This window comes from Equus caballus, chromosome 11 (genome assembly GCF_041296265.1).
Source record: "Equus caballus isolate H_3958 breed thoroughbred chromosome 11, TB-T2T, whole genome shotgun sequence".
NCBI lineage: Eukaryota > Metazoa > Chordata > Mammalia > Perissodactyla > Equidae > Equus > Equus caballus.
Window position 1 is genome coordinate 20,615,641 of NC_091694.1, and position 22,144 is coordinate 20,637,784.

Consider the following 22,144-nt stretch of genomic DNA (forward strand, 5'->3'; position numbering starts at 1 on the left):
TAATGCAAATCAAAACTACAGTGAGATATCAACTCATGCCCATCAGAATGGCTATAATTAACAAGACAAGAAATAACAAGTGTTGGAGAGGATGTGGAGAAAAAGGCATTCTTGTGGGAGTGCAAACTAGTGTAGCCGCTATGGAAAACAGTATGGAGATTCCTCAAAAAATTAAGAACATAACTACCATATGATCCAGCTATTCCACTGCTGGGTATTTATGCAAAGAACATGAAAACACAAATGAGTAAAGATGTATGCACCCCTATGTTCACTGCAGCATTATGCACAATTGCCAAGACTTGGAAGCAACCTAGGGGCCCATCAAGGGACGAATGGGTACCGAAGATGTGGTATATATAGACAAGGGAATACTACGCAGCCACAAAAAGATGAAAGCTTGCCATTTTCAACAACATGGATGTAGCTTGAGGGTATTATGCTAAGTGACATAAGTGAGAGGGAGAAAGTCAAATACTGTTTGGTGTCACCATAAATAGAAGATAAAAACAATAATAGACAAACAGATAGAGACAGAGGTGGAATTGGTATTTACCAGAGGGCAAGAGGAGAGGGAGGAGGGTGAGAGGGGTGTTTAGGCATGTGTATAATGATCTTTGGGTGGTGAACGTGATGTAATCTACACAGAAATCGAAATATATTGATGTACACCTGAAATTTATATAATATTGTAACCAATGTTACCTCAATAAAAGAAAAAAAAAATGCTGCTCTAAAGGACCATAAGCTATAAAGTCATCTTCGGATTAGTGAAGTCACATCCACAGAGTTTAGAAATCCTTGCTGTTTTGGAGATGGAGGTAAATGGTCTAGTAGACATGTAGTCCACTGAGGGAAAATGGTTTGGAGATTTCTCTTATTCTTCTTGGTATTTATGGACCCAAATATTAGTCACAGATGGATTATGACTATCAAGAGAGTCGTGACTTTATTGAATTAATGTTCAGTCTGGTTTTATTGACAGACTATCCATGAATATATTAAGACAGTTTCTGACTGCTTGGATTGCTTTCTAAAGACAGTTCTGGCAAAGAAATGTCTTTAAATTCTATAAGAAATATTGTTCTATTTCAGACATGTCTTTATGATAATGTAAACTCTCACTTATTACATGTAAAATAGGTAAAGCTCTCTCATTTTCCTTTCTTTTTCTTTTTAAAGATTTTATTTTTTTCCTTTTTCTCCCCAAAGCCCCCTGGTACGTAGTTGTGTATTTTTAGTTGTGTGTCCTTCTAGTGTGGCATGTGGGACGCCGCCTCACCATGGCCTGATTAGCGATGCCATGTCCACGCCCGGTATCCGAACCAGCGAAACCCTGGGCCGCCAAAGCAGAGCGAGCAAACTTAACCACTCGGCCACGGGGCCAGCCCCTAGATATATTTTAAGAGCAGTTTTAGGTATACAGAAAAATTAATGAGAAAGTACAGAGAGGGGCCAGTCCTGTGGCCGAGTGGTTAAGTTCGAGAGCTCTGCTTCGGTGGCCCAGGGTTTCACTGGTTGGGATCCGGGGCGTGGACATGGCATCGCTCATCAGGCCATGCTGAGGTGGCATCCCACATAGTTGAACTAGAAAGACCTACAACTAGCATCACAACCATGTACTGGGGGGCTTTGGGGAGAAGAAGATTAAAAAAATAAAATAAAATAAGTAAATAAAAAGATTGGCAACAGATGTTAGCTCAGGTGCCAATCCTTAAAAAAAAAAAGTAAGTACAGAGAATTCCCATGTACCCCTCCTCTCTCTCCCCCACAGTTTTTCCAGTTATTAACATCTTGCATTAGGTGTGGTATATTTGTTACGATTGATGAGCCAATATTGATACCTGATTATTAACTAAAGTCCGTAGTTTACATTGGAGTTCACTCTTGTGCATTCTGTGGATTTTGACAAATGTATAATGCCATGTATCCACCATTACAGTAGCATACAAAATAGATGCACTGCCCTAAAAATTCTCTGGGCTCCACCTGTTCACCCTTCCCTGAATTCTGGCAACCACTGATCTTTTTTACTATCTCCATGGTTTTATCTTTTCCAGAATATCATTTAGTTGGAATCATACAGTGTGTAGCCATTTCCGATTGCCTTCTTTCACTGAGCAACATTTGTTCAAATTCCTCCATGTCTTTTTGTGACTTGATACTGTATTTCTTTTTGTTGCCTGCCTGTATGTACCACAGTTTGTTTATCCATTCACCCACTGAAGGACATCTTGATTGCTTCCAAGTTTTGGCAATTATGAATAAAGCTGCTATAAATATTTGTGTGCAGGTTTTTGTGTAGACATAAGTTTTCAACTCATTTGGGTAAATATCAAGGAGTGTGATCACTAGATCTTATGTTAAGAGTATGCTTAGTTTTAAGAAACTGCCAAACTATCTTCCAAAGCGGCTGCACCATTTTGCATTCTCACCAGCAATGAATGAGAGTTCTTCTTGCTCCACGTCCTCACCAGTATTTGGTGTTGTCAGTATTTTGGATTTTGGCCATTCTAATAAGTGTGTAGTGGTATCTCATTATTGTTTTAATTTGCAATTTCCTAATGGCATATGATGTCGAGTATCTTTTCATACGCTTATTTGTCATCTGTATATCTTTGGTGAGGTGCCTGTTCAGATCTTCTGCCCATTTTTTAATTGGGTTGTTTGTTTTCTTATTTTTAGAGAGTTTTAAGAGTTCTTTGTATATTTTGGATATATTTAATTTTTTCTCATTAAAACTTTTTTACTCTGACGTAAAATTCTCTTCTAGAATTCAAGCTCATGTAGGAACAAACTTTGGGATGCTTGTGGTTAGTATACTCGGGACAAGGAAATGAAATGCTTACCTTTTCCCCCCATAAGTTTAATCTTCAAACTCTTCTGGGTCTAGATAAGGCTGGCCAGTGGGCCACAGTCCAGAGTACAGACTTACATGTTGATCTTCATGTGTAGTTTCTCTGCTCTTACATATGATATGCTGGGTAGAGTATTGGCTCTTCCTTAGGTTCTGAACATTTCTGAACCTAGGGGGATTGGAATAGTGGAGAAATACTGAAGATTTCTAAATCTTTTGAAGGTGGAGAATCATTCTTTCTAGGGGTCATTCTTCTTGGACCCTTTTTAATAACTTTTTTTTTGTCAGATTAAGGGAAAAAAGTGAGAAGATAGTCTTCCAGCGGGGCTTGAGAGCCTCTAAGGTGATGAATCCTACCTAGGTAGAAAAGTAACAAGAGTGGCTCAGTGCCTTTGTGGACTTCTTGGTTGATTTGTCTTGGGATTCCGAAGCATTAACCTGACTGAAGGAAGGAATGGGAATGGTGGGCTGGAGTGTCCCCAGTGATCTCTGCATTACCAAATTGAATAGATGCCACTCTGTCACCATTTTGCTCACCCTTTTAGTGGTATTAGACATAGTTGAACACCTCTTTTTTCTTAAAAGGCTCTCTTCTCTTGGCTTCTGTGACAACATATTCCCCTGTTTTTTCTTGAGTCCTACTGGTCTTTCCTGGTTCATCCTCTATCTGAACACTAATAGTGAAGTGCCTCAGACCTGTGTCTGGGGCTCTCTTTCTTCTCTGTTTCTTTTTCTTTCTTTCTTTCTTTTTTGAGGAAGATTAACCCTGAGCTAACTACTGCCAATCCTCCTCTTTTTGCTGAGGAAGACTGGCCCTGAGCTAACATCTGTGCCCATCTTCCTCTATTTTATATGTGGGACGCCTACCACAGCATGGCTTTTGCCATGTGGTGGCATGTCTGCACCCGGGATCCGAACCGGTGAACCCTGGGCTGCCGAGAAGCGGAACAGGTGAACTTAACCGCTGCGCCACTGGGCCGGCCCCCTTTCTTCTCTCTTTCTATGTTCTCTCCCTAGGTTAGCTTATCCATTACTTTGGCTTTAACTGTCATCTCCATCTTGGTGACTACCAAGGGTGTATCTCCAGCCCAGGGTCTCTGGGCTCACAATTCCTGTATTCTGTTGCCTACTTGACTTTTCTCTTGGACAGCTTGTAGTTGTCTCCTGTTTATCTTGTCCAAGCCATAGCTCTGAAAGTTTCTTACCACAAGCTTGTGCTGTTCTCCCCGCCCGGCTTTCCCCATCTAAGTAAATGTCATCACCACCCACCCCATTGTGCAAGCCAAAAACCTAGGACTATCCTTAATTCTCCTGTTCTCACATGCCTCTGCTTCTCTTCAAATCATCAGCAAGTCCTGTTGGTTCTACCTCTAAAGTTTCTTAAATTCCTTTACTTGTCTCATCCTGACTTCTACATCTGATCTATGTCTGACTAGATACCCTGAAAAGCCTCCTGTACAAAACACCAAGAGATGCTGGGTATTCTGGGCTCTCGAGAAAATTAGGGAAATCTCACCAGTCAAAAATCAAATGGAACCTCACCAAAAAGGGCGAAGCAGCCAGCCTGTAAGAAGGGAGGTGGGAGCATATGCCTATCTCTGTTGCTAAGGATTTTTAGTTTCGCAGCTGCTCTAGGCAGGAGACAAAGCCTTGTTTTGGTGAGAAGTTGGAACTGCAAGTCTCCTAAAAGAATTCCTAAGCCTAGGCCTGCCCATTCTAATGTTTGAATTTACACTATCTTTTTGGTCCTGGAAATCCCAAAGTGAGATTTGAACATAAAAAGGTCTGTTTTCCTTTAGGAGTCAGAGCAAATAGTTACTTCCTTCAGGATGCCTTCCCTATCTAAAGTACACCAACTTGACCCCAGTCACTGCTAGCCTGTCATCTGCACTGTTCTTATCACAAGTGGTAATTACCTTCCTATTTGTCTGTCTTCCTCCATCTCAAGGAGGCAGAGGCCTGTTTCCTGTTCACCACTCTGTACCCTGCCCTTGGTCCTAGACTGTTTTCTTTTTTGAATGAATAAATAAGGAGGTTTCTTCTGAGAGAAGATAGAATGTTACCTAAATCTTTTTTTTTTTTTTGGAAGATTAACCCTGAGCTAACTACCGCCGATCCTCTTTTTGCTGAGGAAGACTGGCCCTGAGCTAACATCCGTGCCCATCTTCCTCTACTTTATATGTGGGACGCCTGCCACATCATGGCTTATCAAGCAGTGCCATGTCTGCACCCGGGGTCCAAACCAGCGAACCCTGGGCTGCTGAAGCGGAACGTGCACACTTAACCGCTGCGCCGCCGGGCCGGCCCCAATTATCATAATTTTTAAACCACCTTAGTCAAACCACTAATTAGTGCATTTTATTTTGACTGAATAAATATTCACTGATAAGCCAAGTGGTGTACTATGATTATGTTTCCTTTCACATACAAATATTTATTTTTTTCCTGGAGTTACTATTTGTATTTTTAAAAACTTGTTTAGTTTTCTTATACCTATGCTGACTTTCCCCAAATGTCCCAGCAGGTTTCTCAAATGCCTGGCAGTTTACTTCAGATACTTGAATGCATTGACAATCGACTCATTATTTTCTTGCCAACGTCCCCTGGTTCTGCTGCAACCTGGGCCTCCTTTTACCACTCTCCTACACAGGATTCCCTTTTCCTTAGATTCTGTGTCTTCCTCTTTCTGGCTTTACCGCTTCATTTGCTGAAGCATATGTTCTAGTAACATGCTGTCAAGAAAAGACGCATGGGAAGTAACTTTTTTGAGTTGCAGCTTATCTGAAATGTCTTTATTCTCTGTTCACCCTTGAATGATCATTTGGGTGGGCATTGAATTGTTTGCTCATCATTTTGAAAGCACTGTTGACTCAATTGTCTTTGGATCCTTCAGCATTTGTGTTGAAAATCTGATGCTGTTCTGGTTTCTGATCCTTTTCTGTTTCTGTTTCTTTTCTCCGGAAGCCTGTATAACTTTTTTTATTCCCACTGTTCTGAAATTTCATAGGATGTGCCTTCATGTGGGTCTATTTGCATTCATTGGGTTGGGTACTAGATGGAAATCTAGAAAGGAAAATTCTTATTATTTCTTTGATAATTCCCACTTTACCATTTTCCCTTCTCTTTGTGAATCCTCTTTGTCACATACTGAATCTTCTGGACAGATCATCTAAGTTGTGTTTTGTTTTGCTTCTCCACTTCTATTTTCCATCTTTTTTGTTGTGGATTACATTCTAGGGGGTTTCCTTGGCTCTATCTTTCAACCCATCTATTAATTTTATTTTATTTATTTATTAAAAAAAAATTTTTTTTTAACGTATGCTTTTTGGTGAGGAAGATTGGCCCTGAGCTAACATCTGTTGCCAATCTTCCTTTTTTTTTTCCCCTTGTCAAAGCCCCAGTACGCAGTCGTATATCTTAGTTGTAAGTCATTCTAGTTCTTCTATGTGGGATGCCACCACAGCATGACTTGGTGAGTGGTGTGTAGGTCTGCACCCAGGATGTGAACCAGTGAACCCCAGGCCACCGAAGCAGAGTGTGTGAACTTAACCACTTGTCCACAGGGCCGCCCCCCGCCCCCCCATTAATTTTTAATTCTGGCTCTCACTTTCAGTTTCAAGAGCCCTTTTTCATTGCCATCTTCATATTCATCTTCATTTTTTATTTGATTCCTGTTTAATGGGTATAATTTGTCTCTCTGAGGATATTCCGTATAGTTTTGTCAAATTTTTGTCTGCTCCTAGTATTCTCTGACTCCTGGGTTCCTTTTTTCTTGTATTCATTTCTCTGTCTCATATTGGAAGTTTTCTTCAAAAGCGTGATAGTTCTTAGTTCTGTTCAGTAAAAAGCTGGTTGTTCTTCTGTGCTTGTTGGGCTTCACGGTGGGGTGACTGAGGGAGGCCCTGGCTGCCAGGGTTGTGGGAGCTGATAGATGTCGCTTCTCACCTGCTCTCTGTGCTTTAGTTCACCTCAGCTGGTGTCCTCAGGTCCGGACTTGGCTTTCTCCAGAGAATAAGCATTCTGTCTCCTGCTGGGTCCAAAGGGAGGTAGTTATCTGGAGACTCTAAATGCTCTTTATACAGACTTTTCAACTAAACCTTTTGTTCCTGCCTTCAGCCATGCCTACTGCCTCCAGCTGGAGCTCTTGGAGGGTGCATGGTGTGCTTCTGGCTGGGACCCCTTCTGCACGCATTAACTGTTTGGGGTTCTCAGCTGTGCTGGGTCAGTTACCATCTCTCCACTTTCTGGATTCCGGAATTTTAGTGACATCTTGTGTCCCCTGTCGTCTCATTTCCCATTCCCTGTGAGTTTGTCCCCATTGCCCCTGCTTTACTGTCACTTTAGTAGGCTTTTGGGTCATCTTTAAGCAGAAGATCTATGTCATGTTCTCTTGAGCTTCCCTGTGTTGGCACATGCTGTTCCCTCTACGCAGACTGGTTGCCCCTCCCTCTCTAGAGTTACCACCTCTCCTGTAGAGCCACTATACCTTGTAAAGTGTACGCCTTCTGGTGTAGCACCGTTCTGTTTTCATGTAATTATCTTGTTACATATCTCCCTTTCTTTCAAAACTGTATCTTCCTTGACAGTGGGGACCAGATAGCACAACTCCCAGGAGCACCATTCACCTTATTTTGGAGTTGTGTACCTCCTGGAGTCATGCATTCCTCTTGCCCTGGTAGGGACTGAGTTCTCTGACCCCATGTTCCTCAGGGCATAGCAAAACAGCTGGTAAAGAGGCACTCAAATGTTCAATGAGCCATTGACACCTCCACACGCGGCCTCCTAAATGGCACAGGTTGGTTAAAAACCTCTGAGTTGGGGATGTAATGTACAGCATGGTAACTGTAGTTACCAATATGGTACTGTATATTTGAAAGTTTCTAAGAGAGTAGATCTTGAAAGTTCTCATCACAAGAAAAAATGTTTGTAACTATGTGAAGTGATGGATATTAAGTAAATTTAATATGATGATCATTTCACAGTACATATATCAATCATTATGTTATATACCTAAAACTAGTACAATGTTATATGTCAATTATATCTTAAAAAAACTGGGCAAAGAGGGGCTGGCCCTGTGGCCGAGTGGTTAAGTTCGCACGCTCCGCTGCAGGCGGCCCAGTGTTTCGTTAGTTCGAATCCTGGGCGCGGACATGGCACTGCTCATCAGACCACGCTGAGGCAGCGTCCCACATGCCACAACTAGAAGAACCCACAACGAAGAATACACAACTATGTACCGGGGGGCTTTGGGGAGAAAAAAGGAAAAAATAAAATCTTTAAAAAAAAAAAAAAAAAAAAACTGGGCAAAGAAAACAAGAGGAAACCTCTGAGAAATGATATATTTTACTTCTGTGCATTTTTATCTACTGAGGTCACAGTTATGTGAGAAACATTTTTGGGGGGGTGGTGAGGACGATTGGCCCTGAGCCAACATCTTTTGCCAATCCTCCTCTTTTTGCTTGAGGAAGATTGTCCCTGAGCTAACATCTGTGCCAGTCTTCCTCTATTTTGTATGTGGGATGCCGCCACAGCATGGCTTGATGAGTGGTGTGCAGGTCTACGCTCGAGATCTGGACCTGCAAACCCTGGGCTAGTGAAGCGGAGCATACAAACTTAACCACTATGCCACCAGGCCAGCCCAACATCTTTTTTTTTTTTAATCCCAACAACAAAATACTTCTCTTCAGGAGAATAACAACTATGACCCTGTTTTTCTGCCTGGATAGATGATTTTCTGTTTGTAGTCAGACTTTTTCCCCCTCTAACTGTTTTTCTATTGTAAAGTTGATACTTGATCTACTCTTTGCCTCTTAAGTCGTGTTGTGGTGGAAAGAACACTAGACTCAGTCAAGAGGCTGCCTGTTGGACATTCCTGATGCTCATGTCAGTGGTCTGTTTCCATGTCTGTAAAACGAGGAGGTTGGATTTTATATGTTTTAAGAGCTCTTAAAAAAACGACAACAACAAAAATGCTTTTTGTTATTGAGTTGGAGCCCAAGTGTCTTGCAAAGCAGGCAATAGAAGTACTGTGTGAAAAGATTTGCTGTTGAACTAGGTTGGGTCTTAGACCTTTCACTTTGGGAATATCTCAGAATAAATTTACTCATCCAAGTGGTTTTATATTTCATGAGATGCCTCATTTTAGCATCTACATGTCAATATTTAGTTATGGTATAATATCTTAGATTCTCAAATACTCCCAACAGGCACATGTCATGAAATGTCTTCTTTTAGATGACGAGACGGTGCTGAAGTCTCATTGTTGCAATTTAAGGAGAAACAAGTTTACTATATAACAATTTAGCTTTATAGGAAAAGCCGTATATTTTTAAAATTTTGTATTATGAGGTTTACATTTTAATATAAATTATTCTATTGGGAAACTTTGTATATTTGCTTTGTCACTTACAGTAAATTTGCATGTTTGAGAAAGACCGGTTTCTGCCATTGTATGAAGTCAGTTAGCTCGAGGTAATTCAGTCTTCTCCATGTTAAAAGCATGTTACAGATTTTTTTTTTTAAACTTTTTTACTTTTCATTCATTTATTCACTGCATATTTGGGCATCTATAGGTCCTGGGAAAGCAGCACTGAGCAGAAACAAGTCTTTGTTTTTATGGTGCTTACGTCCCTAGCAGGTGGTGGAGGAAGGAGATTTGAAAGAAATATATGGTATACTGGAGGGTGATGAGTATGGTGAAGAAAAATACAGCAGTGGTAGATATGTGGTTTTAGATAGAGTGGTATCGAGGGACATTTGTGCAGAGACCTGAATGAAGTGAGAGAGGTAGCTATCTAGGGGAAGTGCTTTCTAGGCAGAGAAGAAAGTGCAAGAGGCATGGAGCAGAAATGAGCATGGTGGGTTCCAGGAGCAGAAAGGAGACAGGTGTGAGCAAAGGGGAGTGCACAGGAAAGGAGGTCAGAGAGCCATCGGGGGCAAAATGGATTACTTGTGGGCTGTGGCAGGAGTTGGATTTTTTTTCTGTGTGGATTTTGAGCAGAGAAATGAAATGATCTGACTTGTGTTTTGAAACAATCTGTAACGTGGAGAGTTGACGGTGGAGGGACAAAGGGGAGAGCAAGACTGGTTCGGAGTTCAGTGCAGTAGGTCTGGGTCAGAGATGATGGTGGCTTGGATTAAGATTGTAGCAGCAGAAGGGAGGAGAAGTGCTCACATTCTAGAGACATTTTGAAAGTGGAGCCAACAGGATTTGTTGATGGATTGGATGTGGGAGGAGAGAGGGAGGAAGGAGAAGGAGGAGAGAGAGAGACTGGAGTCAAGACTTATTTTCAAGGTTTTTAGCTTGAGTAGGTGCTAGAATGGAGTTACCGTTTGCTAAAATAGGGAAGATTGGAGAGGAAGCTGTCTGGGAGAAGTTTTTAACGAAGGAGTTATTTTGGGCATGTGAAGTTTGAGATGCTTGTTAGATATCCAAGTAGGGATATCAAGTAGGCTGTTGGATATACACTCTGGAGTTTGTGAGAGGATGGGGCTGGAGATGGAAATGTGGAGACTGTCAGTGTATAGATATTATTTTGAAAGAATGGGACTGGATGAATCAGAATGTGAGTGCATAGAGGGAAAGAAGATGTTTACTATTAAAAGTTTTAACAGCAAAGCCTTTTCCTTTAAAACTACGAATTCTTTTCTCAAACAAGTTGGACTTTCTATAAAGACAGTATTTCATCACTGTGTTAGAAATGTTCCAGTCACCAAATGCAATGAACCATCTCAAATTTGGTGGCATAAAGCAGCACCCATCTTATTGTGCTCACAGATTCTGTGGGCTGGAATTCAGATAGGCACAGCAGGGATGGCTGGTCTTTGCTCCACAGTGTCTGGGGCCTCATCTGGGAAGACTTGACCATCTGGGGGCAGTCATCATCTGGAGTCTGCTTCATTCACATAGCTGGGCCTGGGCTGAGATGAGTCAAAGGCTGATCTCAGCTGGGACTGTAGACCAAATACCTCCACGTGGCATCTTCTTTCTTGGGCTTCTCACAGGATGTTGGCTGGGTTCTGGAGAATGAGCCTTCCAAGAGAATCATATGGAAGCACATAGCCTTGGAAGTTGCGTATGAACACTTCCCTCATACTCTGTTGGTGAGAGCAGTCACGGGCTTAGCCAGATTCAAGAGGAGGGAACAAAGATCCCTTCTGTCAATGGGAAGAGTATCAAAGAATTTGGGGCCACATTTTACAACCACCACAAATACCCTTTGAATTTGAGGTTCTGCCCAAACCATATTTACTTTGAAGGAAGGAGTTCAACACAGGATCCACGGATATGGATTCTTAGCCCCAATTATACATAGCTGCATGGCATGTGACCAGGATTACCTTAATCTCTCTTATAAGGAAAGTGACCTGAATAAGTTTGAGAAAAGGTTCTTCTTTCTCTTCGATAAGTGCGGAGTATATCGTGGGTCTGTGACATCGAGATTCTGAAATTTAAGTTCCCTTTCTCTGCTTTGTTTCAGTTGCCTGACTTAAAAGAATATTAGTAACTTACATAGCATTCTAGATTGGGAGATACTTTTATGACTCTTTTGTTTGGGCTTTGGCCAAGGATAACCGTACCCACAGGCTTTTTCCAGGAATTTCTCCTCCCTTCAGTTGCCTTCAAGCCTGGAAATTTTGATGTGATGATTTGCTTGCCCAACCTACAATTGTTTCTCAAGGGCTGTACTCCTGTTTTAAAAAATTGGCAGCCCACCTCTGATTCCTATGAGGGCGAGTCCCTTAGCATTCACAGCTCATTGGGAGAATGCTTTGCTTCTCTCCAGAAAAACCTCCAAATTCTAGGTAACCAATCACGCAGGGTAGAGCTAATCTTGTTTTCCTAGATGCAGTTGCCATATTAGTGCCGTGCTTTTAATGCTTTTAAGTACTATGACCATCAGTAACTATTGAGTAGCAACTTTTGCCGTGGAGGTGGTATTTATGTGTGTGTGCAAATGTGAGTAAAGGAAATGTTGGTTTGATGTCCTAAATCTAAGATCTGGTTGGAAGCTCTAGATCAGAAGGATGCAAAGAGGGTTGCCAGCAGAGAGCTCCTCCTCAAATGGAGGAGATGGAATCAAAACAAGGAAAAGCCTCAGCCTCATATGTAAGGGCTGTGGGCATTCAGAGTTAAAGCAGTGATTGGACCAGAGCGGTGGTTAGGGAAAGCCTCTCCAACAGAGAAGGAAAGGGACATATAATGCCACCAAGGGGAAAAATGTTTTAGGCAAGGACATCTGTGAGAAAGAAGCAAAGTCTTTGGGGGGCAGGGGTGACGGGAGATAAGTTGACTTGATGAAAGACAGGATATTTTTTAAAGTTATCTTGAGGCTGGAGAGAGGAGCTGGAGGTGGCCAAAATTGACTGAGTTGGGGAGCCTCAGCCAGGGGTAAAGTTTTTGAATTGGACAGTGAGAAGTTAGCGTATGTTTTTGAGCTGGGGGAGTGCTGCTTTACTCTTGTTGGAAGGTCACTGACTCATCCTTGAATTTTTCTAACAGCAAAACCGAAAAGAGGTAGTCTGCTCCTCAGACTCGTCTTCGTGGATGCAGTGTCCTCGCCTGGGAGAATCTGGCTCACTCAGTGTAGTTGTAGTTCATACCTGCGGTTTATTCATTCCATACATATTTTTTGAGCACCCATTATGAGCTGAGCTCTCTACTGGATCCTGGCAGGGGAGAGGGAGGACACACTAGTGAGCAAAAGCCAAGGCTTTTCCTGCCCTCATGGAGCTGGCAATCCAGCGGAGTGCAAGCTATGGAGTCATGGTGCTCGGGTCCAAGCGATGGTGATGGTGATAGAAGGAAGGCATGTGGACCATCTGTGGTGGGAGGCCTTGGTATTTTTGAGCAACTGAAAGAAGAGCAGACTGAGTGTCGGGACTTCAGCTAGCAGGCTGAGGCCAACTGAGGCAAGAAAGACAGGGCTAGCCGCGCTGTCAGTCACATTGACACTACTTACATTGACAACACTAAGATTGTGTATGTTAACTCGTTTAGTTCTTACAGCGACCCTGTGAGGTAAGTCCTATTTCCCCCCTTCTTCCTCATCTCCAGATGAGGAAACAGAAGCACAAAGGGGCTAGTAACCTGACACTAGCTCACATCCATCTAAGTGGTGGAGCCAAGATTCAAGTCTGGGATTGTGGCTCCAGGACCCATGCTCTGAGCACATTATTCTGTCTTAATGTTACATATTTTGTTTTTCAGCCTAAGAACAATGCAAAGTCATCTCTGGGGTTTTAAGTAGGGGAATAGCCTGGACTTTTTTAGTAACCCTGGACTTTTTTTGTTAAATATCAATTTACTATTACTGCAGCATTTGTTCTTGGATTGCAGTAACCTTAATGTCTTGAGGGAATCGAGCCTGATTGTAATTTATAGACTGAACAGTCTTTAGAGGCCATCTGGCCCAGTTGTCCTACCGATACTGGAATTACTCCTGTGACATTTCTCAGGGTGAACATTTAACCTCTGTTTGAGCACCAAGTGCAATAGGAACCTGGGAGGTTGTCCCTTACCCCTCTTTTGCCCTTCAGCAAGTCACCAAACCCTGTCACATCTCCCTCTTTAATATCTCTGGAAGATGTCAGCTTCAAAACATTTCTGACGCTGCTATCCAAGTTCAGGCCACTGCCGTCTCTCACCTTGATTATTGCAGCCTGAGGAATCTTTCTGAAATGTAGATCAAATTGTCACTTGTCACTTGTCTGCTCATAACTTTTCAGACCTCCTTATTGCCCTTGGATGAGAGTTCCTATTTCTTAGTATGGCTTACATGAGAGCCTTCTCCAGCCTCATCTCCTGCTGTAGTCTCCTTATGCATCTCTACAGTGTTCTGCTTCATTCCAGCTGCCTGGACCCCATCTCTGGAGATTAATATTCAGTACATCTGGAGTAAGAATCAGCATCTGGCATCTAAGAGCCCCTCAGGTGATTCTGATGTGCATTCAGAGTTGAGCCCTGATCTCTGCTCTTATTCTGAGGTTCTCAGTCTGGCCGCACATTAGCATCATCCTAGGAGCTTTTCAATATCACAACCTGGTTCCCACCCTGAGCCAAGTATCTCTGTTTATCTCTGTTTGTTTATTTATTTTTAAATATCTGCCCTTGTGGTTCTAATCAGCGGCCAGGGTGGGGAACCTCTGCATACAGAGGGAATTACTCCAGAGGGCAGAATTCGGGAATAGATGTTGTGAGGAAACAGATTCTGGTTCTGGAGTGATTTCCCCTTTCATGTCCAGATCTCCGACTATCTGAAGAGCCACTCTTCTGTAATTTATCTTCTTCTCTCCTAACCCCACTTCCTGTTCTTCAAGTCTTCTTACTGGGCAAAACGTTCAACTTCTTGGACTCCTCATACCCTGACTGCCCCACCCTGAATGTGTTTGGGTTTTATTGCACCATTGAAATTGTGGTACAATAAGAATACCATTCTAGATGTAGGCCAGTTACAGCAGGACTAATAGATCCTTTAATTCCAACACTATATATGTCTGTTAAAGTACCGTAAGATCACATTGTCTTGGGATCATGGTTGACTCATGGGTTACTTAAAAATCAGTAAAATCTCCCATTCTAGCATAGTGGTTAAGAGCAGGAATTCTGAAAACGGGCTATTGGGATTGATTCCAGCACCATGCCTTTATTACCTGTATGACCTTGGGTGAATCACTTAAAATTCCATGCTTCAGTTTCTTCTGTTAAATAGGGATAAAAATAGTATCTATCTCGTAGAGTTGTTGTGAGGATGAAATGAGTAAGTAAATATATGTCAAGTGCTTAAAACAGACACACAGTAAATGCTATATAAACATTAGTGATAATCATTTGGACTGCTCTTAAACCAAGGTTCTTATTTTTCATCTTTTCTTTGTTTTGGATATCAGTTAGTGTTTTCACCTTTAGTCCTTCTAGGACCTGGAGCTATCCTTAGGTGAACTATGTATGGAGATACTTGATCAGGGCACCACCCAACCCTCCTGTCCTCCTCTTCTCCCTGTACACACATACACCAAATCCCAGCATTACTAACTCCCTCCCTCGGGATATGATACAAAGGCCCATTAAAATGCATGCATTTTACATAGCAGGGAAAGCTGGCATTATCATTTAACATGACTAATCTGATGAATTAATCTATGTTTCCCAGGGCATTGAGGAAGTGGATTTAGATAAGAAATGTTGATGAAAGAGTTGCCTGGTGTTGGGGAGGGGGAGGAGCATTACAGCAGTAAGGCATACCCTGTCCCGAATGGGACGGATGCTGTACACCCATTATTTTTTTAACTTTTACAACAATGCTTCAAAAGAGGAATACTTCCCCATATTACTGAAGAAGAACCCTGTTCAGTAGTCAAGTAGTGTCCTCCAAACAAATAGCTGATAAATGACAGGCAGGGTTTGCACCCAGGCCCATCCAGTGTAAACTCTCCTGTGTCCTTGGCCTCACACCACCGTGCTTCAGAGGAGTGTGTCTGGTTGAGAGAGTGGAAGTATCACAAAGTGGGAGGCTGTGTGACGCACAAATTTGGTCAGTTTTGTGGTTTTTATCTAGAGTCAGACCTGTTCTCAGGCGGCTTTAACCATAAACTGCGCAATCAGTAATTGACAAAACATGTCTGGTTGTGTTACTTTCAATTTAGAGGGCATTATGTTTGTTGGTTCTTGCTCCTTTAATCTGAAATACTTCAGATATGGTGCCTGTCCCAAATCAGGTATAGAGAAAGCATCAGTGTGTTTGTTTAATTCCTTAACATTATTAGATTTGAAATAGTAAGAGGTCTTGGTAATTTATAGTTTTCAGAATCTTTTTCTCAAAGATAGCTGGTTGAGCACTAGATTTGGGGTAGTTCTTTTCTAAAAATCCTGATTGCCCTTCATGGATCAGAGCACTAGGTTTTCTTTCATTTTTGCTGTTCATATTCCTGGTAGTCTCCACCTCTTAAAGTTTACTGTAAATCTGACACATTTTGTTCTCTATATTTCTGGATATAAATTAGATAACTATACAAAGGTAGTGCTAGTGATAAGACCTTATATGCATGTTAGGATTTGGAATGGAAAAAATAATGTGCTTGGCTCAAGAGTCTTGAACTCTTCCAAGAAGAATTAAAGTGAGATCAGAAGAATGAGGGATAGTAGAGTTTTTTGGGTTGAGAGTACTCCAGAGTGTCATTAAAATCTGTTCTTTCCCTCATTTCTCTGAGCTCTAGGCCCCAGTAATTTAGTACTTCTTTCATATATTCAATTTTGCCACCTTAGTAGGGAACTGTAGTTCAAATTCTCTTATATCTCAATGTCCATTTTTGCGAGGAAGAGTTGGTTTCTGACTTTAAAGAAAATCCTATTATTTGTAATTGAGTATATTTGAATATTACAATAAGTATAGTTTGGGCACTCAAGTGTTAATTTTTTGTCTTTTTACGAAATCAAAACTAGATTTATATATAGACTTATTGAGAAGGCAAACATCTGGTCTTGAACCTTAATAAGGGTACTATTTGGGTTTGTAAGCAATGCAGTTATATGTTTATGATACAAGTGTACTTATTTTGAATTACCTTTTTTAAATTTGAAATTCCACAGTCTTAATGTCTAGAGTAATTATGAATGGTTAAATTATCACTGGTTAAATAGTTAAAGCTGTAATAGTCAAATGTGACTTCCCTGCTCTTCATACACATTTATCCTACAGTGAAAATTTCATGAAGGTTGAGTGTCTTTGTCTACCATTTATTGACTTTTACTTTTTCTCATTTTCTCACTTCCCTAATTTACTTTAAGGAGTTTGCAGCTACCTCATATTATTTCTGAAATGTGGTATGGTGGGCACAAATAAATTGGAGCTTGTAAATATAAAAAAATAAATTCTATGGCCCTCAATGGGATTAGCAGGATTATATTGAAAGCGCTAATAGAAACCAAATAGTTGCTTTTCGGGCTTTAAACAAAAATCTCTTTGTATAGAAAAATGTTTACTATATAATAAATTTTTAAAAGAGGATACAAAGCTGTAAAAATACTATGATGCCAACTTTTACAAAGTAATAAAACATATATATATATATATACACTTGAGATAGATTAAAAGGAATTACACCAATATGTCAAGTGTTTGCTAGAGAGTGGGATGGTAGGATATGGGTGATTTTATCTTTTGAGGTTTCCCCCCAAGTTTTCCACAGTGCACATTGTTACTTTTATAATCTTTTTAAAGTGTCTTCTTAAAAGAACTGGTTTCTATAGAAGTTAGCGCAAATGTATTTCTATGTTACTTTCTAGTTTGATTGGCCTTAGTTGCTGGACCTTTCCTGACAACAAAGAGGAGCTTTTAATGTGGGCAACAGATAAAATACAAGTATGCTCTGTTTAAAACATAGGTATTTCTAATATAGATTATGGCTGCCACCCAAAGAAAAGTCTTATGACACCTTGCAAAGTGGAACAGAAAGTATCTTTAGATCACTTTCTGTTCTGGATTATTGTTTGCACCTGGTTTTCTTCCCGCTCCTCACTTTCGCCCTTCACTCCCTCACCCCTATCGTAACTCCACTGGTACAAGGATGTGAAATACGTCTTAATTTAAAAAGAAGTTCTATGAAATGATGGAATGAGTATGTGGTCACTATAAGTGGTCCTCACTTGGGTTTCTCAGCATCCCTTGGTTTCTTTAGATTGAAGTATACAAATGAGAACTGTGACTTTGAACCACCTTTTTTAGTGATCTTTACAGTAATAAGTTCCCCATCAGACAATAGTTGTTTGCTTTATGACTTGTTGTTGGTAAATTATCCCCAAGGGGTTGAGAAATTCCTGTTTTGAAAAGTCCAGAAAATCTTTGGTGAGTTGCTGTTTCATTTTTATTTTTCTTTTCTCTTCAGTTGTAGAAACCAGGATCATACTTACCTTTCATTCACTATCTGCTAACATAAACGTAGTAAACACCTTGAGAGAATTAAGGTCTGAGTTCTGCCCTAAGCCCACCGCTGTGGGCTTGAACTGACTTCTCTCCTGTGCAGAGTTGAGGGCCAGAATGGTACGCAGCACTCAAATTGTTGCGCAAATCACTTTCTGTGTTCTGGAGGTCAGTGAAAGTGACTGTTGAGTCGCAGTCTTAGAATTATTCTGTAGATAAGAAATACTTTACTTGGAACATAGTGGAATTCTTCACATTAATTTGTAATTTGAAAAACCAGAATTGAGATTGTGAAATAAAGTGGGCTCTTCTAAAATGTTTTTCCAGTGAAACACTTACCACAGAGCTAGTTGGCAATGGTTTCCCTAAACAGTTTGGCTGGGGCTCTCTTAAGGATATGCAGTTCTTATGAAGAGCCGGCCTGATTGCCCTGTGACTCCTGTTAGTTGGATATGGTTTGTAGCTAAGCAGCGGGTAAGGAGATCACTATTTGGTTTCTGGTTTAAGAAATAGCACAATTATTGTACTACTTATTAAAACTAACTAAAACCCCAACTTAAAACCAAAACAACAACAACAACAAAACACCTTCTGAGTTATAGACTAGAAGTGAATTGGAAAATTTCCAACAACTTGTAATTTTTAATGGTACGTTAATTTGAAAATACAAATATTCATGTATGACCCCAGCGTTAACCTATAATTGAGCACCGAGTCTAGTGTGTTGCTGCTTTATGGCTTTAACTTGGAACTTCAGGGAGAAGACTGTGATGGCTCTGCATTTGTATCTTACAGTAAGATGAGCAATTAAATAATTAGTCTATTTTTTATTAATTTATAGCACTGGAGTTTATTATGAAAAGTGGGTGTCTTTTTCTTTAAATCCTTGATTAGAAGAACCATAGCTTTTTGGTTACATAGTCTATAGCGGTAGTGTCCAATGAAAATAGAATGCAAGTCCATATGTAATGTTAAAGTTTCTGGTAGCCACATTAAAAGCAAAAAGAAATGAGTGAAACTAATTTTGAAAATGTATTTTATTTAACCCAATATATCTAAAATGTTATTATTTCAATATTAGTGAGATATTTTACTTCTTTTTAGTACTAAGTCTTCAAAATCCAGTGTATATTTTACACTTACAGCATATCTCAGTTTGAACCAGCCACATTTCCAGCGCAATAGCCCCGTGTGGCTAGTGGCTGCCATGTTTCAATATGGTATGGTAGGTCTAGAGTTTCAGTACATTCACAAGCAGTAGAAGCTATATCAATTGACATACTGTAGAGATTTCTATATGCATCAGGTCCTGAGATCCTGACTGATGCTTTTAGCCTATGAGGGAGATTTTAACTTGGCCTTAATGCGAATGTTGTCAGAGTTCTAATGGCCTTTAATTTCTTATTGAGGGTAATACATGCCATGGTTACAATGCTCCAGCTTGTAGCACACGCTTCAGCTATTGCTTTCATTCCAGCCAGTGTTTAAAATGTACCTGTTTGGGGCCCAGTGGTGCAGCGGTTAAGTTTGCAAATTCCTCTTCGGCGGCCCGGGGTTCGCTGGTTCGGATCCCGGGTGCAGACATGGTGCTGCTTGGCAAAGAGCCATGCTGTGGCAGGCGTCCCACATATAAAGTAGAGGAAGATGGGCATGGATGTTAGCTCAGGCCTAATCCTCAAAAAAATTAATAATAATAAAAAAAATAAAATGTACCTGTACCATTGCCCAAGCAGCCTTGGTTGTGTGGCAGGTTGGTCTTGGGGTGGGAGATGGGGAGGAGGCAGGTAACTACAAAGAAATCGTAGCTGGAAATGTTTGGGAGGTACCTAAGAGAAAGGAAGGCAGTGTTAAAAAAAAAAAAAAAAGAAAAATCCCAAGCACCCAGGAAACTTACTTATCCTCCTCTAATGTTATTGGAAATTAACATGATCTTCCATATAATGGGGCAAATACCTCATTCTGGCAATCTCATTTCTTTGCTTTACTGAACTTTTCTACCAGTGGAATTTAAGCCTTTGCTACCTGAGGAGGGAAAATACCTTAGATCTGTGCTATAAGTGTAAAGTACACACCAGATTTAGAAAACTTAGTACTAAAAGAAGAATGGAAAGCATCTCATTAACATTTTTTTTTTTTTTTTTTTGAGGAAGATCAGCCCTGAGCTAGCTACTGCCAGTCCTCCTCTTTTTGCTGAGGAAGCCTGGCCCTGAGCTAACATCCATGCCCATCTTCCTCTACTTTATATGTGGGATGCCTACCACAGCATGGCGTGCCAAGCAGTGCCATATCCACACCCAGGATCCGAACTGGTGAACCCTGGGCCGCTGAGAAGCAGAGCGTGTGAACTTAACCACTGCGCCACCGGGGTGGCCCCACATTAACAATTTTTGTATGATTTCATGTTGAGATGGTAACATTTTGGATATATTGGGTTATGTGAAATTTATAATTAAAATTAATTTTACCTGTATTTTTTTCTTTTTTAGTATGGCTACTGGAAAATTTAAGATTACGTGTGTGGCTTGCATTACATTTCTAATGGATAATGCTGCCTTGGATTGTTAATTATTCAATGTAACAGACTGCTGGGAAGGTACTACCTGTGCTTTCCTGAATATGTGCTTGAGAGCCCGACCAATTGATGCCATCTTTGTAGTAGCAAGGGGGGTATTCTGTGTCTGTTCCCCCAAAAGAGGGAGGGACAGCTGTAGCACAGCCCTCTCAGGTTCTGTAACAAAACCTGATCCTGAACCACTTAGCCACCATTAAACTTGCTGCTTTGAGAGTGGAACACCTGTTGGTTTTGTCACCAGTTTGCCGAGCCATTTTTGTCAAAGGGCCAGTAATTAAGTGCTTCTTCATGCCTTCTTTGAGAAATAAATCAAGAACTCTAGTTAAGTCTATATGTTTGTGTGTATTCAAACTTTCATGAAATGTTCTCACTATCCCAAAGAACCATCTCAGTGGGCCAGCCCCGTGGCCGAGTGGTTAAGTTCGCACGCTCTGCTTCGGCGGCCCAGGGTTTCACCGGTTCGGATCCTGGGTGCGCACATGGCACTGCTCATCAAGCCATGCTGAGGCGGCGTCCCACATACCACAACTAGAAGGACCCGCAATATAAAGTTGAGGCAGATAAGCACAGGTGTTAGCTCAGGGCCAGTCTTCCTCAGTTTTGGGGAGCTTTGGGGAGAAAAAGGAAAAATAAATATTTAAAAAAGAAAGAACCATCTCAGTATACTTTGATCTGTACATATCTTAGTCTTTGGCTATTACTCGTAGTTATTTTTACAACTTCTTAAGACTCCGCGGTCTGTACTGATATTTTCATGACCCAAGCTATTCAGAAAGAGGACTAAAGATGATTAGCCAGGTTGGTTTCTCAGACCTGAGCACTTCTCCGGGGTGTTCATGAACTTGGGGACAACTTCTGTGCTTGGTGTTTACCTTCTCTTCTTTCTCATCCCAGACTGAGAAATTTAAAAGACAAAATTACTTTTCACTGAGTAGGAGAATCCCAGGCAGATCCTTGCTTGTACTTTTAAATCTGTAGTCTTGGAATTAGCTGTCTGTTCTCCCTGAACATCCACATCTCATGTTTTGCTTTTAGTTCAGGTTTACTGTATGTACATCCAAGTTCACCTAAAAGGGGTGTAGGGTAGAAAGAAAGAAGCTGACATCCGTTGATCATCTGTTGTGTGCTAGGCACTGAGTTGGGTGCTTTAGAAATACCATCTCAGCAGCCTTGAGGGGTGGCACTTATGATCTCTACTTTATAGATGAGGACATGGAAATCTGGAAGTTAAGTCATTTTTCCTCTTCACATACCTCTGGTTGATAATGGATTCTAGAACTTGTCATCTTGCCTGCGTTGTCATCCCAGTTTAGAAGAAGCTGTGATGTGATTCCAGAGGTAGATTTTGTGAATGTGTATGTATTGTTCTAAACTGGAAAAAAACATACAGGATCCTTTCCAAAGCATCTTTATCCCTGATCACAGATCTGATGCCTGTGTTGGGTAGATGGGGTATTTCTAGATTGTTTACCCATACCAGGGCTTGTAGTGACCCTGTAAACACTTTGCTTTACAGTTGGGACCCCTGATTCCGGCAGGATGGCCCAATGGAATCAGCTGCAGCAGCTCGACACCCGGTACCTGGAGCAGCTCCATCAGCTGTACAGTGACAGCTTCCCGATGGAGCTGCGGCAATTTCTGGCCCCTTGGATTGAGAGTCAAGATTGGTAAGTCCTTTCTGAGAAACTCGACAAATTGTTAGGTTTTGGTTTAAGTCAAGAGACATGATCTGCCTTAGCTTAACTCTTTGCTAACTATTTCATCAAAAAACTTATGGGTACCGGTGATGGGGTA

General features: G+C 41.1%; 1 protein-coding gene across 5 annotated transcripts in view; it reads left to right on the plus strand.

Annotated features, from left to right (window-relative positions):
- STAT3 (signal transducer and activator of transcription 3) overlaps positions 1-22,144 on the plus strand; it is a 61,831-nt gene that overhangs the window by 11,206 nt on the left and 28,481 nt on the right. For 4 of the 5 annotated variants that reach the window (XM_023651588.2, XM_023651590.2, XM_023651589.2 and 1 more), the window contains exon 2: positions 21,867-22,017. In XM_023651588.2, the coding sequence (XP_023507356.1) occupies positions 21,890-22,017 (128 nt within the window). In that variant the 5' untranslated portion in view covers positions 21,867-21,889. Of the gene's footprint in view, positions 1-21,682; positions 22,018-22,144 lie in introns of those variants that run through there. The other variant, NM_001309512.1, reaches the window with a different exon arrangement.